At 43.9% G+C, this 18,148-nt stretch overlaps 2 protein-coding genes across 2 annotated transcripts; one reads left to right on the forward strand and one right to left on the reverse strand.

Annotated features, from left to right (window-relative positions):
* The first annotated feature begins 688 nt into the window (after positions 1-688).
* LOC124140806 (galactoside alpha-(1,2)-fucosyltransferase 1-like) lies at positions 689-1,552 on the forward strand. Its single transcript, XM_046508580.1, has one exon. The coding sequence runs from the start codon at positions 689-691 to the stop codon at positions 1,550-1,552; it is 864 nt and encodes a 287-aa protein (XP_046364536.1).
* Positions 1,553-8,068: 6,516 nt separating this feature from the next.
* On the reverse strand, positions 8,069-14,094 carry LOC124140789 (development-specific protein LVN1.2-like). Its single transcript, XM_048386790.1, has 6 exons — positions 13,839-14,094; positions 11,284-11,394; positions 10,732-10,816; positions 9,879-10,052; positions 8,463-8,551; positions 8,069-8,178 (listed from the first exon to the last, which is right to left on the reverse strand). Exons 1-6 carry the CDS (start codon positions 14,004-14,006, stop codon positions 8,116-8,118), a joined length of 690 nt encoding a protein of 229 aa, XP_048242747.1. The 5' UTR covers positions 14,007-14,094; the 3' UTR covers positions 8,069-8,115.
* Positions 14,095-18,148: the final 4,054 nt, after the last annotated feature.

Genomic DNA, 18,148 nt, shown 5'->3' on the forward strand with positions numbered 1-18,148 from the left:
GTTAAAGCGTTCGCCCGTTACGCCGAAGACCCGGGTCCGATTCCCGACATGCGTACAATGTGTGAAGTCCATTTCTGGTGTCCCCCGCCGTGATATTGCTGGAATATTGCTAAAAGCGGCGCAAAGCCATACTCATTCACTCACTCATTGTCTCTTACAATTACACCTTAGAACTCTATACACATCAGCACAGTGATGTGCCTTAAAACTGAAATTAGTTAGTTTTGATTTTCTTTGTTGGCTTCTCACCCAATGCGATGTTGTGTTTGTATCGTTTCCTTCGCCCGTCGCTTTATAATGAAGTTTTTATTGACATGTTAACGTGTTTACAAAAAATGGTCTAATTGTATTTAGTTGCAGTATCGTAATTAAATATGTGTTTCTATATATTTCAGGAACTTATGTCATTTAAGGTACATATTCGTGCACGTGGACAGGACACGTTTGGCATTCAGTCAATTATTCTACCTTACCTGTATCAGCATATATGTGAGTATCTGAAATCTAGAAACAAAAGGTTCACGTGGACTTTGAAAGGATCCTTCGTCAGTTGTGGCTTTTTGGCACCATCATATTCATGACCTCGACCTTAAGCTTCATATTTACTAGCCTTTACCGTGACCAGTGCATCTGTTTGTGTTCAGAACCAACCGATCAACATAGCCCAAAATACCACAGTCAAACAGATATGACAATATTTGACCCGGAGAATGTCCAGAGAGCATTTTCAAAATGGCGGCTAAAGGATCCAAGCGATGACAGGCTGACAATTGTCAATCAAGGTCGTTTAGGTAACGTCATGTTCCAATACGCGTCCCTCCTTGCAATAGCTTTACGTAACGGTAAACGTCCTTTTGTGTTCAGCAGCAACATCATTAGGGGTACGTTTGATGTGTCTTTTGTGGAAGATGTGGATACGAAACAGTGGCTACAGATAAAAGAGAGACAGTTTGCAGCGTATTGTCCCGAGATGGCAAATCTGCCCAAAGGGAGTTTTCAACTTGTTCAAATGTTCCAGTCCTGGAGGTATTTTGAACCAATAAAACAAGAAATAAGGAAAGAATTAAAATTCAAAGAAGAACACGAACAAGCAGGAGGGGAAATGTTCCGCCATTACACAGCTCCATATCGCAACAGAACTATAATAGCTTTACATGTCCGGCGGACTGATATGAACGACACCACTGAATCATCCCATGGTCATACCATGGCGCCATTGTCTTATATACGCAAAGCTATCCTTCATATGCAATCCAAGTTTCGTACTCCAGTATTTTTGATAGCGACGGACGACAAGGACTGGTGTCGAACCCACCTAGCAGGACCCGATATGGTGTTAATGTACAACGACAACCCACACATGGATCTTGTAGCAATGTCGATGTGTGATCACGTGATCATGACTGTAGGGACGTTCGGATGGTGGGCTGCCTGGCTGGTGGGCGGATACACTATATACTATAACGGCTACCCCAAAGAAGGAAGCATCATGGCACGCGAGTTTGTGAAGGAAGACTTCTTTCAGCCTCACTGGATTCCAATGGGAGCCTGAATACGCGGATCCAAAGCGAAAATTTTAAATTTTTTGAAACTTCTCTAAATATTCTAAATATTATAATTTGCTGTTTAAGCATGTTTTCACTGAAACATGATTTCCAGTCCTGTCATCTTTCGTGTGCTACTTATTGAATGTATACTACTCAAAGTTTGCTAAGGATTAAGTTTTGATGATATACAAATTGTCCAACCAATAAAGATTGTTTTGTTTTTGTTGTTTAACGCCGCACTCCAACAATATTCCAGCTATATGACGGCGGTCTGGACCGTACAATCCAGTGATTGACATCATGAGCACCATGACGTGTATATGCTTCAACATCCAACTGTTGAGCAGGTAATTATGATATATAGTCCCGACAAACAATAAGGCAACTGACGAAATGATAGTGACAGTGTAATGACGATAAATATTAGTCAAATTAAAAACTTCACATTTTTAAAAGTATTCCAATATATGATATACAACGGACAAATGTATCAGAGAAGGTAACTTTTAATCATTAATGTCCAAAGAAGGATTTTAATTAACGGTGGTAACCATAATTTGTTCCAAGCACCTACGGCATTCGGTAATAACATCAACAGTTTAAATCATAAGTCCCAAGCACGAGAATCTGATGGCACACAAGTTCAGTAGCGTGTATGGCCACCATGTGCGTTGACAACTGCCACACAACGCCTCCGCATGGACCTTGTGATGCTTGTGAACACATGATTGGGAAGACGACGCCATTGTTGCTGCAAAATGGTGCAAAGATCTTGCAAATTCTGTGGTTGGTTCTGGAGAGTGCGCAGACTTCTGCCTAGAGCATCCCAGACGTGTTCGATGGGATTGAGGTCGGGAGACCTTGACGGTCAGTCCATGACGTTGACTCCCGCATTCTGAAGGAAATTCCTTGTCAAAATTGCCGTGTGGGGTCTGGCATTGTCGTGTTGGAAGATCAAACCGGGTCCATGTGCTGCCATAAAAGGCAGAAGTTCTGCTGCAAGTACCTGGTCGCGGTAAGCAGCAGCGTTGAGGTTGCCACGGATGACAAGAAGCCTGGAACGTGCATTGCCACAGAAAGCACTCCACACCATGACACTTCCGCCTCGAAATCTGTCAACTTCCTGTACACAACACTGGGCGTAAAGTTCATGACGGCGCCTCCACACCCTCGCCCTACCATCAGCAAATCGAAGATTAAAACGGGATTCATCACTGAAGACGACTTGATTCCAATTCCTCTGAGTCCATCGTAAGTGTCGCTATGCCCACAATTGACGTTGACGTCTGTGTAATTGAGTCAGAATCGGCCCGCAGTATGGCCGTCGTGCTTGAAGGTGAGCAGTTCTCAGACGGTTTCGAACAGTTTGCGCACTCAGTCTACCCCTAAACAGTTCATCCTTGGTTGATTTAGCCGTAAAAAATCGGTTACGGAGGTGACGTAAGACACTCTGACGATCCTCTGCATGTGACGTCACACGTGGTCGACCTGGCCGAGGGCGATCAGCGGTGGTACCCGTTTGCTGTAGACGCGTCTGTAAATCATAAACAGTCCGTCGACTACAACCCATCGTCCTTGCGACTTCAGCTACGGACGTTCCCGTCTGCAACATGCCGATGGCAGGTTCACGTTGCACATTTGAAAGGCGTGGCATGACAAATGGCCGTAAAGACTTTTTGTTTTCTTGTGTTTTTCTTTTTTTGTTAATGACTGCTAACAAGTATGGCTGAAAACACGTGCGGTATTATGGTCACGTGACCAGTTGCACGTGAAAAAAACACTTTTGCTGTGCACATGATTTTGATCGATTCACCTGCACAAAAACGGGTGTTATCTGAAGACAATACGTGGTCATTACTATTTAAATACATAAAAAGGGCCCACAATGATAACTGGTCGAAATGTTAAAATTTTAGGATTGTGAAGTTTTTAATTTGGTTCAGTATATGTGTAAAATAAATTTCGGGCTTGTAGCTTTGGCATTGTGTTTGTTTAACGCCGCACTCAGCAATATTCCATCTATATGACGACCGTCAGTAAAAAAATGAGTCTTGACCAGACAATCCAGTGATTGACATCATGAGCATCGATCAACCAAGTCAGCGTGTCTGACCACACGTTCCCGTTAGTCGCCTCTTACGACAAGCATTGTCGCCCCTCACGGCAAGCATGGGTTGTTGAAGACCTTATCCGGATCTTCACGGGCTTCGGGCGTGTAGATCAATATCTGGTGTGTCCACCATGTTGGGAAATACATGCACGACACCGTGATGGCATACTGATGATTAACTTACGTATGGTTGCCCTTGGCGTTGCCCGCCTTTCCGCCTGAAGAGCTACCCCAAACTGGGCCATGTTGGCGGGTTCAGGGTCTCTGACGTGTACTCTCCGCCCCATAGCATTCCACAGATGCCCTATTGGGACATATCATGGGACTTAGCGACCAGTCCAATGTCCGTATGCCTTCTCGTCGGAGATAATCGGTGACGACTTGGGCACGTTGTGGTCTGGCATTGCAAATGGAACATCGACAGGACGCAAAATTTCGTCAACATTTCGCTGGCCAGTCAAATGTCCATTCACAATACCCAAATCAGATATCGCCCCACACCATGACAATACCGCCCCATACCGATCATGGTCAAGAATTGTTGCCTTGGCATACCGGTCGCCGCTGCGTCACCATGTACGTTTTCTGCCATATGTGAATCGGAGGCAAAACGTTGATTCGTCTGTTTTTGCCTGGCCCACCCCAATCTTTGCCGCTTATTGTAATAAAGCGACAAAACCTATCATTTTTGTCACAGGTGTCAAATTTGGAAATGTCCTCCACATGTCTGCCATAAAACTGTTTGAAAGCTTTACTGGGGCCTTGAACGTTGCAACATTGATCATACAACTTTTGATATGCCAAATATTCTTTATTCTTTGTCAACCTGGGATATTGATGGCTCCCAGTCCTCCACGTACCCCAAATTCGCCTTTTGTCTGGACCCGTGACGCTCGGCATTACACACACACACACACACACACAAACACAAACACACACGTGCATGCACGTCGCTATATAAGTGGAATAATCTCGGACACGACGTTAAACCCCGTATCACCTCACCTACAGAACATTGTGACGTCATCGTTACCATGTCGTGAGAATCAAATGATATCTCTATCCCTAAAGCTGGTAAGCTGTACTGTTTATACTCAAGACACTGCATATTACTATTTAAAACTGAAAAGAATTTGGAAGAATGATATTGGATGGCAAATAGAATCTCTCCCTCGTGTATTTTACTTCAACATTTGTGCGATCTATAACTTGAGAACGACTACATAGATTCTTTACAAATTTAAGGAAAACTTATATACTGATAGGAGTAAGTGAGTATGGTTTTACGCCGCTTTTAGCAATATTCCAGCAATATCACGGTGGGGGACACCAGAAATGGGCTTCACACATTGTACCCATGTCAGGGATCGAACCCGGGTTTTCGGCGTGACGAGCGAACGCTTTAACCACTAGGCTACCCGACCGCCCCTATACTAAGGTGTAGAATAATTGTAGTCAAAGGTTTGATTTTGATATGTGTATTTTCTGAAAAATATATGATATTGAACTTTTTGAATTCAACATTTGTGCGACTTTTAACTTGAACACTACTTCATGGATCCTTTTCTAATTGGGGTTACAGTTTCGATACCAATATGAGGTGCAGTGCAAAGTTTGATTTCCGACGTGACTTTCTGATAAAATATTGCTTTTTTTCATGTGTTAATGTTGGAGTCGCGGTTGGGGTTGTCAGTGGTCCCCGCTCACTTTTTGCCTTGTTTTTATTCGTAGATATATATTTTCAAATATGATATTAACTATATTTCTGTGACCAAATGTTAGTCTAATGCGTACACTCAGATTCACACGTACAACTGTATGCATGTGCATGCTTACAATTATACATGCACTTACACACGCGAACAATGTACTGAATGCGTAAATGCATACACACGTAAATCCTACCGACATCTACAGATTATCCACCCACACGCCAGTCCATCCGTCTTCAGCAACCCATGGCGACTAACGGGATAGGGTGGTCGGACTCGCTAACGCTGATGGTCATGTCATCGTATATCCCACTTGCGTGGAACGATGCTGAAGATGTTAATCACTGGATTGTCTGGTCCATACCCGATGATTTACAGACCGCCCTCATACATCTGGAGTGAGTGAGTGAGTATGGTTTTATGCCGCTTTTAGCAATATTCCAGCAATATCACGGCGGGGGACTGCAGTAATGGGCTTCACACATTGTACCCATGTCGGGACTCGAACCCGGGTCTTCGGCGTGACGAGCGAACGCTTTAACCACTAGGCTACCCGACCGCCCCTAATACAGCTGTAATACTGGCCCCAATCCTCACGGGTTGGTATATACGAAGTTGAGCATTCCTTATCAGTCAGACTCCATAACATTAATGGGGATACACATATAACATCACTGAATCAGCGAGATTCAATAATTTGAACAGAAAAGAATCACAATGTCATAAGAAAATATATTTTTTAATTTTTCTCTGAAACATATCACTCATTATGAAGTACAAAAGAAAAACGTGGAATGAATGGTCATACTTGAAAGTAGAAATATGTCATAAAAATTCATATTCAGTATCGTGGAGGCTTTTCAGAGATTCCAAAATGTTGGGAATATATGCTTATAAAAAAAAGTTAAAAAACACTCGATTTTTCATCAGTTCCAAAATGCGTCTTGAGTTATGTTATGTTTTATGGTTAAAGTGAAATTGGAATATCTTATCCGTGTGCACTACATGTACAGGAATACCAAGTGTCAATACAAACGTACGCGGAACAACGTGTTCAACCGACGTGATTCAAAAAGCAAAATACGAGGAAAGAATACACAGACAATGACAAGAGAGACAACTTGACAACTGGGTTTTTCACGCGTTTCACAGCAATAAACGTTCGGCTATTTCCGTCAAGCCTCATAAACATTCGTCACCACTCGCCCATATCCGTTACCGGCAAGAAGACTCGTCCCCCGATCGATGAATGTAAAAATACGACAAACCAATCAAAATGCACGTATGACTTTAAGTATTTCGGTCAAAGAATCCCTCAGGAATAATTTTTGATTTTACATTTTAAAATGTACCGAAGATACAATTAAATGTGTTCAACCGTACTGCATAATAATGAGTCCCGATGCCTTTTGAATAGCATCTGGAATATTAATGATACATGGGGAAAATACGTAAATCATTAATATTACAATTAAAGTTTAAAATTCTTTTAGCTGTGCCCGTTTGCGCTTAGACGGAGCCCAGTCGCAAAAATGGCCACAAGAGGGACACGAGTCGCTATTCGGCTAATCCCGGAACACGAGTTGGTCACGAATGGACATTTCATGTAGAGCGTATTTTCCAATGTCATGTTCGGCTGTTTCCGTCAAGCTTTGAAAAGAGACAGATTGACGTCACAATGCAGCCACGACTTGTGTCATACAAGGAACTAGCAAGACACCATGTGATAGGTAAACAAACAATGACTGATAGGTGTGACAATTACCATTGCCGTACATTGAAACCTCATTAAGCCAGACAGTACCGTTATCAATGAAATCGTCCGGATTGGCAGCTGTCTGGATAAACGAATCTTGAGGACGGTGTAATGTTATCTTTTCTATGTTTGGATTTTCCTTACAATAATCGTCCGGAAAGCAGCGTGTCTAGATAAACAGTGTCCAGATAAACGGCGACTGGGAAGATGAGTGAGTGAGTGAGTTGGGTTTAACGCCGCTTTTAACAGTATTCCAGTTATATCGCGGCGTGTCAGCTTAATGTGGGAGGAAAGCCCGAAGTGATGCAGGTCTCAGACGTTAACCACTTCGGTGAAACCCACGAGCACGGGTATGGTGCTGACAAACCTAGAAACATAATCGGGGCGAACCGGGATTCGAACCCACAATCATAGGTTTCTGGCGTGCCCAAGGGACGCAACTCTGCACAGCGAATCGCGGCGCCTTAGACGACTGGGCCACTCGTGCCCCCACTGGGAAGATGAATAGGTTGAACAATTGAAGCGAGACTAAAACATATATGACACGTGTTTACGTGTGGCTTGGAGGATTTTTCCAGGGAATGTTTGATAAAATAGTGATCCCGAGCTCAAATATCGGCGGGATACATGGATATAAGTCACATATACAGCCAATGACAGGACACAATCCTTACTCTAAAGCCATAACTACTTTCGGGTGACTTAGTCTCTAGTGGCATTAACTCCGTCGCCTGCTGCCGGAGTCTTAGTACTAAGATAAAGAGTAAACAGACAATTCTTGGTAAGGTTATTGACGTCATGAATCTGTATGACGTCACGATGACATCATAATGACGTTACAGACCGAGTTGTTTTACAAGAGCTGGAAATCAGACAGCAAGGTGTCATTATCATTGATGTTAATTTCTAATGTGGTTAAAAATTCGAAGTGAATTATGTTTTGGATAATCAAAGTTTTATGTTGCTGTGGCGAAAGGGCCGACGTCTGATTTACACGCCTAAGATCTTGTAGTTGAGGATTGGGTGGAAGGCGGGCACTTCGCTTGTCGTGTTCTGAAACATAGAATACGGTGCATACATTGAGTGAAAGTGTATTGTACATGATAACAGTGTGAATATTAGAGAACACCTTTTTGAAAAGAAGTAATTTAATGCAGAAACAAAATGAAGAAAACTACAGTCAAGTGTAACATTAACCCCCTCCCCCCCCATTTCCTGCATATTTGCTGGATATATGCTTGTAAGGAACTTCGGTTATAACAGTAGTTTACTGTATATCTTTGGTCCCATACAAAGAAGTGAAACAAGATAAGAACTAAGACCGTTAGATTCATTACCTGTTTACAGAAACTTGGAGGCGTGAAGACGGAAGGGTCTTTTACCCCGGGGGTGATGCCAAAGTACCCCATCGACATGACCATCTTGACTGTTTCAATGAAAAGAAAAACAAGTAGTTCATTTTGCCAGTTCCATGAAGCTATAATCAACCACAAGCAGTCGCGTATAAATATACAGACAGAAGCATTGGAGTAGCGTCAGTGGTGCCCAGTATCTTAACCCACGCCGCTTTGAACAGTATTCCAGTTATATCACAGCGTGTCAGTTTAATGTGGGAGAAGCCCGGAGACAGGTCTCAGACGTTTCCCTCTTTGGTGAAACCCACGAGCACGGGTGTGGTGCTGACAAACCTAGAAACAGAATCGGGGTGAACCGGGATTCGAAGGGATGCTTAGCCACACTCACAAATTCCTGGCATGGCCAAGGGACGCAACTCTGGACATCGAATTGCGGCGCCTCATACGGTTGATTCGAATCCAATCCAATCCCCCCCCCCCCCCCCCCCCCCCCCCCCGATAATGAGTCTTGTCAAGTTTTGTCAGCACCATACCCCTACTTAGGGATTTGACCCGTGAAGATCCGGGGTAGAATTAGGTCTTCAGCAACTCATTATCATTTTGGGTTTTCCTTCCTCGTCAGGGCGGTCGGGTAGCCTAGTGGTTAAAGCGTTCGCTCGTCACGCCGAAGACCCGGGTTAGATTCCCGACATGGGTACAATGTGTGAAGCCCATTTCTGGTGTCCCCCGCCGTGATATTGCTGGAATATTGCTAAAAGCGGCGTAAAACCAAACTCATTCACTCACTCACTCCTTCCGCGTCAAGCTGACACCTCAGATTTCAGTGACACACTGTCCCTCATTCAATTGGTCACACACGCACATGCTCAATCAATGCCACATCCACACACTAACTCAGTCACATACACAATTACTGTCACACTCACTCAGACATACACATACACACACTCACTTGTCAAACACACAATCAATGTCGAGCAAGAGTTTAGCAAGCAAGCAAGCACGCACGTGCGCTCGCGCACACACGCAAACATTTACCCCCCCACACACACTTGCCCACAACACACACGCACAAACACATAGTGTAAGCAGCTCACCGCCGTTCACTGAGCCGGTCCAGTTCTCGCCGACACACTGTCACTCATTCAATTGGTCACACACGCACATGCTCAATCAATTTCACATCCACACACTAACTCAGTCACACACACAATTACTGTCACACTCACTCAGACATACACATACACACACACTTGTCACACACACAATCAATGTCAAGCACGAGTTAAGCAAGCAAGCAAGCACGCACGTGCGCTCGCGCACACACGCAAACATTCACACCCCCACACACACTTGCTCACAACACACACGCACAAACACATAGTGTAAGCAGCTCACCGCCGTTCACTGAGCCGGTCCAGTTCTCGCCGACAGGTACGCACTGTTTCTCAGTGACGGAAAACTGGATGTCCAACAGAGTCTTTGCCTGCTGGAGACGCATTGCGAAGATCTTGACCTGCAATGTCTCACTACCCTCTCCGATGGTCATGTCAAACACACGCTTAGCGTCATCTGCAACAAACATCAACACAAAACTATCAAAAAATATATAGTCGGTCCTCACCCTCCCGGCTCTTGTGTAATTAAACCTTGGGACATATATGTAATGTTATGGAAATAATCGAGTGGGGGCCAGACAATGCAGTGGTTGACATCACGAGTATCGATATACGCAATTGCGATACGATGCCATGCATCAACTAATTCAGCGAGCCTGACCACACGATCACGTTATAAAGCAGAGGATGAAGGGGTGTTTGTTTGTTGTTCAACGCTGCACTCAGCAATATTCTAGCTATATGACAGCGGTCTGTAAATTATCGATGTCTGGCCCGGACAATCCAATGATTCGCAATTGGAATACGATGGGTGAGTGAGTGAGTTGGGTTTAACGCCGCTTTTAACAGTATTCCAGTTATATCACGGCGTGTCAGCTTAATGTGGGAGGAAAGCCCGAAGTGATGCAGGTCTCAGACGTTCACCATTTTGGTGAAACCCACGAGCACGGATATGGTGTTGACAAACCTAGAAACATAATCGGGGTGAACCGGGATTCGAACCCACAATCATAGGTTTCTGGCGTGGCCAAGGGACAACTCTACACAGCGAATCGCGGCGCCTTAGACGACTGGGCCACCCGTGCCCCCTGGAATACGAGGACATATATGATAAAGGACAGAAGTTGTCTTACCAGGAACGCATCCGTTGTTGAAAGGCAGGGTATTCTTAGTCTTCTGGCACGTCCGCGTCATTTCATCAATAACAAACATCGTACTCTGCAACAGAGTGAGTGAGTGAGTTAGGTTTTACGCCGTTTTTAGCAACATTCCAGCAAAATAACGGCTGTGGACACCATAAAACCATGGTGAGAAGTCGACAGTCTTCTTTGAGTGGACGTGGGGGAGTTGTTTTCTTATAGACACAAAATATTTGATAGATCACTGCTTAAGGACATAAAACTTTTTTTCTGAACGGGGGAACTGCCGAAGAAGATTTATTCTTTTTACAACATATTGTTTCGGGACCACCAGTATGCTAATCGATTTTTTTACATATTTTTTTTTAAAAGATTAAAATTAAAACAAATATTGTTCAAATTATTTTTCAGATAGGGCATCACTTTAGCAACCATAATGCAGTATTTAATTCCTATTATTTCTTATTTATGATACGGATACACTCAAGGTTAATCTCCAAATGATGTCTTTTTTAAAAGAAGAATATTATATGGTAGGTTCCTGACGGTATTGTAGTCTTGAATGATCTTCATGGAGGAGACTCCCTTGGCCGTTGTACTGTTGGTGTAGGCGTATACCCGACGACTCTCGGCGTCAAAGGCTATCCTGGATATAGTCTGCAACAGAAGGTATGTACGTGCGTGAATGAGTGAGTTGAGTGTTGAACAGGATTTCAGTAATATCACGGCGTGTCAGCTTGATGTGGGAAGGAAGGTCGAAGTAATGCAGGTAATATACGTTTAGTTATAAATATGAATTATGCTGTAACTCCGATTGTTTAAAACACGGAATGGACAACAATTTGGTTTCTGGCAAGAACGGAATAAAAAAAATACTTGTGACAGTCAACCCATATCAGCTCTGAGGCAGCGCTTCACACCTATGTTATACGGTAACAGTGCGTCCATATTAGCTTGGAGGCAGTGCTTCACACCTATGTAATACGGTAACAGTGCGTCCATATTAGCTTGGAGGCAGTGCTTCACACCTATGTAATACGGTAACAGTGCATCCATATTAGCTTGGGGGCAGCGCTTCACACCTATGTAATACGGTAACAGTGCATCCATATTAGCTTGGGGGCAGTGCTTCACACCTATGTAATACGGTAACAGTGCATCCATATTAGCTTGGAGGCTGTGCTTCACACCTATGTTATACGGTAACAGTGCATCCATATTAGCTTGGAGGCTGTGCTTCACGCCTATGTAATACGGTAACAGTGCATCCATATTAGCTTGGAGGCTGTGCTTCACACCTATGTTATACGGTAACAGTGCATCCATATTAGCTTGGAGGCTGTGCTTCACGCCTATGTAATACGGTAACAGTGCGTCCATATTAGCTTGGAGGTTGTGCCTCACACCTATGTTATACGGTAACAGTGCATCCATATTAGCTTGGAGGCTGTGCTTCACGCCTATGTAATACGGTAACAGTGCATCCATATTAGCTTGGAGGCTGTGCTTCACACCTATGTAATACGGTAACAGTGCATCCATATTAGCTTGGAGGCTGTGCTTCACACCTATGTAATACGGTAACAGTGCGTCCATATTAGCTTGGAGGCTGTGCTTCACGCCTATGTAATACGGTAACAGTGCATCCATATTAGCTTGGAGGCTGTGCTTCACACCTATGTAATACGGTAACAGTGCGTCCATATTAGCTTGGAGGCTGTGCTTCACACCTATGTAATACGGTAACAGTGCATCTATATTAGCTTGGAGGCTGTACTTCACGCCTATGTAATACGGTAACAGTGCATCCATATTAGCTTGGAGGCAGTGCTTCACACCTATGTAATACGGTAACATTGCATCCACATCAGCTCTGAGGCTGTGCTTCACGCCTATGTAATACGGTAACAGTGCAACCATATCATCACGCGAGTATTACGAAACCGGATTATTTAAGTCTTCTAGAAAAACTGGCACGTGATATACCAGGACATTACAGAGCAGACAATAAATAATGACCAGCAATAACACCGGCTCGTGACCTTGACCCGAGATCCGCTTACCACTCGACATGTGATCGAACAGGTATGTCGCAATAACCACAACGACATATAATGCAGTGACCCGCTGAAGCGTATGTCATTGACAAATACAGTTGTCTCATATATAATCACGAGTTTTTGTAATAAGGTTCGAGGATGTAGAGTGGGGTAGAATGCGGAGGGGAGTTCATGGGTTAAAAACTGGGTGGTTGAGGGTGGGAATGGGGGTGCACAATCAGGATGGGGGTGAGATATACTAGCATACACAATCAGGGATTGGGTGAGACACAGTGACATACACAATAAGGGATAGGGGGGAGATATATACACAATCAGGGATAGGGGTGAGATATATACACAATCAGGGATAGGGGTGAGATATATACACAATCAGGGATAGGGGTGAGATACATACACAATCAGGGATAGGGGTGAGATATACACAATCAGGGATAGGGGTGAGATATATACACAATCAGGGATAGGGGTGAGATATATACACAATCAGTGATAGGGGTGAGATATATACACAATCAGTGATAGGGGTGAGATATATACACAATCAGGGATAGGGGTGAGATATATACACAATCAGTGATAGGGATGAGATACACACGCAATCTGGGATGTCGCAAGGAGACTGTATATGACTTAAGCTACAGTTGCAAAACCAGATATTTAAAAAAAATAATATCAAACAAATATAAAAAAGCGTAAACATTAAAAACAACAAGAAACTAAACATCTTGCAATAATGTATTTTGAGACATTTTCTTCTTATTTTTTCACGAGAATGAAAAATATTTCTTTTTTAAAAGCATGTTTATTTTTTTAGTTAAAATACCAGGCTCCCCACCACCTCCCGAATGTCGGCCCCTAAAAACAGTAACTGGAGTCATCAGAATACTGACAAGTACATCTAACAGCTATAAATCATGTTCAAACCTACAAGGATCGATATCCAAATATCGCATAATAAATGCTTCACCTGTTTATTTTTTTAAACATCAACCGCAATCGAGACCTGACGTACAGTACGGAATTACCCGATTTACTTACCTGAATCACCTGTCCCTCACCGCCAGCCACTAGGCCGCCAATTCCCCCCAGAAAACCTTCCCACTGCCGGGGGAGACAGCAGTTCTTCCCTTCACGTGGCTGGGCCATGGTCGGGGGGTAGTAGAGCACTAGGGCCAGGGTAACGGTAAAGGCGAGGCGAGACATCATGGTGTTTTCGTCTTGAAGGTTCAGCTTCCACAGCGCGGATCGTCTAAGAACACAGCTCTCACGTGATTATTTGCTTGTTCACATCACGTGCCGTAGCGCTAGGGCGTTTTCGGTTGGGTGGTTGGCTTCAGGAAATCCGAGCGTGATTGGGCTGAATTTGTTTCCTTGTGTTGGGTCGATCATACTCCGGTCAATAGGTAAACAACATTTTAGAACAACGCCTTACCGTCCTGTTATTGATAGGTACCTGGTGTAAGACATAAAGTGACAAATGACCCTGTATAATGTCTGTGATAGAACTGAAATACTGTTCAACGCGACGTTAATATAATTATCGTGAATAACGATCTCGCCCTATCAGTGATTTAACAGTACTCAACAAACTACAGTCCGTTTGACTCCAAATGAGAACGATGAATTGCACAATAACTCGAAATCCAGAAAAGTGTATGAAACATCAATACGGTACTTGACCATGAATACCCTGTACCCAATAAAGTCTGAATTTTGTTTATTTTAAGACCCATGACGGATGAAGTTCTTTAAGAAACTATCATGTAATTTTGTATAAAATGTGTACATGACACGTAGGGGGACAAACCGTGGAAGGAACAGCGCAAGCACGCATGCACTGCACGGTCTGTGGTAGGGGAAATGACAGAGCATTAGAGGGGCCGTCTCATGATAATTTCAGTCGCAATCTGACTCGCTCATGCCATAGATCTCGTCGTCGGAACTGCTGGTGCCTGAACCGACTGTCACTATTATAGGTTGGACTGTTGCTGGCCGTAGTCCATCTCGTGACCAATAACGTGGCTCTATCTCGTAAACGACTGTGGCCACACAACGCCTCCATGTTTCTACTGTTACCCGACCAAGAGATTCCTTTACGAGTTGTTCAACGTCTCGTAATTTGAACTTTGTGTTCGATCGTCCAACGTCACCCTTGACGATGCCCCATACCAACTCGATTGGATTCAGGTCGCAGTGATAAGGTGGCAGTCGTAAGACAGCGTGACCCTGACCCTTGATGTAACTGTCAACTTTATACACGGGGTCAGGTTTCATAGTTTTGATGATTTCATAGAGCTGTGGTTTCGTCGCTCGAGAAGGAAAGGTAATGTTCCTCCGTTGCAGCAAAGTAACCATGTCTCCTTTACGGTTATTAGAGGTTGGAGTCTTGCTTTCTGGATCTTGCACACTATGATACGGTGCATTGTCCATGACAATGAGAGACTCGGTAGGCAAAGCAGGGACTAATTTATCTTTCACCCATTCCAGAAATACATTGCCGTTCATTTCTGTGTGGTAGTCCCTGTTGTCTTTGGCCTTGGCTCTAAAGACGAGGTCACAGTCTGGGAGAAAACCCTGACTAGCAGAACCAGCATGGAGAACTATGAGTCTTTCACCCTTTCCCATTGGTAACTTTCTACCAGACTCCTTACAGTCACCACTGGGTACCCACTGACTGCTGGCTGTGTGTGACACATTTACCCATGTCGCATCTAAGAAGACGGGCTCATATCCTTCTTCACGTTTCTGCTTGATGGTACGAAGGTAATGATTTCGGAGACGAACAATGTTAGACCGTTCACACAACACAGCCCTATTTTCTCCAGTTATCTTTTTGTATTTGTAACCAAATGTATGCAACAGCTTCCATAGTTTGTACTTTGTAACACGTAAATCATGGTCAGTTTCAAGGTGTTTCTTCAAAATTCTTAGGGACAGGTACTTATTTTCTGAGTGCAGTTTAACAATTGCACGTCTGACTTGATCCCTCTGAAAACTGTCTAATTTATCAACCTTGCGTGGTTTTGACATGTTCCCTACCTCCTTGGCCTGACTATTTGTATCTCGTCGACTAACAACATTTTTAAGTTTCTGAGGGGACATACCAAGAGCTTTTGAAGCTCGTTTCAAGAATTTATTAATTGCATAAAAAGGCTTTGCTCTTTCTGCTTCACTTCTAAAGAAATCATACACATTCAACATCAAATGTTTAACATCTGCTGAGTGGCGCATCTTGTCATTGAATGAACACGGTCACTGTGTAGCACGTTCAGACCGTGCTTGCGCTGTTCCTTCCACGGTTTGTCCCCCTACGTGTCATGTACACATTTATTTATGGTCAAGTACCGTATTGATGTTTCATACACTTTTCTGGATTTCGAGTTATTGTGCAATTCATCGTTCTCATTTGGAGTCAAACGGACTGTAGCCCTGGACATCGACACAACCAGGGCAACTGGAAACAGGAAAGAATGTTCTCAATTTATATGTTGGGAACCGAACTCGGGTCTTCAGTGTGACCACTTAGCTACCCCACCACATTGGTGAAACACACGAGCAGATATGTGGTGCAGACAAACCTGGAAACATAATCGCGGCGAACCGGGATTCGAGCCCACAATCACAGGTTTCTGGCATGGCCGTGATCAAGGGACGCAACTCTGCAGAGCGAATTGCACACATAAGTCGACTGTGCATCACGCGCGAATCGGCTTTGCTTTTGATTAGTTTGGTCGCACCAAACAATCCAGTGATTGACATCATGAGCATCGATCCACGCAATTTGGATACGATGACATGCATCTACCAAGTCAGCGAGCCTGACCACCCAATCCCGTTAGTCGCCTCTTTCGACAAGCATGGTCGTCTTTTACGGCAAGTATGGGTTGCTGAAGACCTATTCTACCCCGGATCTTCACGGGTCTTGTTTTGATTTAAATCAGTTGAGTGCTTTGATGTTTCAGGTCATTTAACCACAATCCAGCTATATTGAATCACGGCTGGCAAACCAGTGACTGACAGCATGAGCAACGATCCGCCATGTCGGAACATGATGACACAATCAGCCAGGTCACACATTGATTCCGGGTAAGAACAGGTCCCTAGGGACCTAAGCTGGTCGTAATAGCATTCGTGACCAACTCGTATTATTCCGAGACAAGCCGAATAGCGACTCGTGACCCGCTCATGGCCATTTTTGCGACCGGGTTCCGTCTTAGCGCAAACGGGCATACCTAAAAGAAATGTCAACTCGTTGCGTAATGGTTCACTTGTATTTCCCCACGACGAGTCTTCTTGCAGGTTACGGAAAGGGGCGAGTGGTGACGAATGGTCGTAATAGGTGACCAAACATCGGGTGGTCTGGCTCGGGGATTTGGTTGAAAGCGAAGACCGATTATTTTCAGGCCACTGTCATATAGCTGGACTATTAATGAGTGCAGCGTTAAACAACAAACAAACAAACAAACAAACAAACAAACAAACAAACAAACAAACAAACTAACCTACGTCGGCTCCTACGACTTGCAGGGGATATATTCTGCTCCGGAGTCCTCGTGGTGAAACAGCAAAGATTGTATGTAGTCTATTATTTCTGCATTTTATACAGTTCTTTTCGGTTAGGTATATGTTCTGACATACAGTACCGACTTAGGCGTTATAACAGATGTCGAGTTAACCATTGTAGCATGTATCTAACCGAACAGGCAACGAGTCACAAGTTTTCCTTTCAGAGCTCCGAATCAATAGAGGACGACTTCTTTTACAATAGAAACTGCATGAGCTATTCAAAACCCGAGATTAACAGTCAGCTATCGGTATCGTATAGTTCTGCACGTCCACAGAACCCTTGCACTACAGACTCCTTTGTTGTTACTTAAATCTTTCAAGATCGTTGTTTTCTACGGCACGAGTGATATCCTATATATATCTGTACACAACTCAAGACACTGCGATCAGCACCACTCGCCTCGTATCACTGTTTCTGATGTGAAATCGCAAATCATAACCGACTCGCCACTTTGAAATCAGCTCGCCGTCGCAGAATCAGATCCTCACAGAATGGGTGTGTGTGTGTGTGTGTGTGTGTGCGGAGGAGCGGCTCTTTGATTGGTCGATATTTTTAGCTGTGGAGGAACAGTATTAACGCGGGGAAAATAAACAAAACTTGTGACAAAGTGTTTAGTGAGTGAGTATGTTTGTACGCCGCATTTAGCACCACTTCAGCCATAACAGTGAGTGAGTGAGTTGGATTTAACGCCGCTTTTAACAGTATTCCAGTTACACCACGGCGTGTCAGCTTAATGTGGGAGGAAAGTCCGAAGTGATGCAGGTCTCAGACGTTTACCACT

Source organism: Haliotis rufescens, unplaced genomic scaffold (genome assembly GCF_023055435.1).
Source record: "Haliotis rufescens isolate VD_foot unplaced genomic scaffold, xgHalRufe1.0.p SCAF_60, whole genome shotgun sequence".
In the NCBI taxonomy this organism is placed as follows: Eukaryota; Metazoa; Mollusca; class Gastropoda; order Lepetellida; family Haliotidae; genus Haliotis; species Haliotis rufescens.

Coding starts and splice junctions, on each gene's coding strand:
- LOC124140806 (XM_046508580.1), top strand. CDS start 689: ATGACAATATTTGACCCGGAGAATGTCCAGAGAGCATTTTCAAAATGG.
- LOC124140789 (XM_048386790.1), bottom strand. CDS start 14,006: ATGATGTCTCGCCTCGCCTTTACCGTTACCCTGGCCCTAGTGCTCTAC. Junction 11,395..13,838: donor GTGAGGGACAGGTGATTCAG/GTAAGTAAATCG, acceptor CTTCTGTTGCAG/ACTATATCCAGGATAGCCTT. Junction 8,552..9,878: donor GACCGGCTCAGTGAACGGCG/GTGAGCTGCTTA, acceptor TCATTGAAACAG/TCAAGATGGTCATGTCGATG.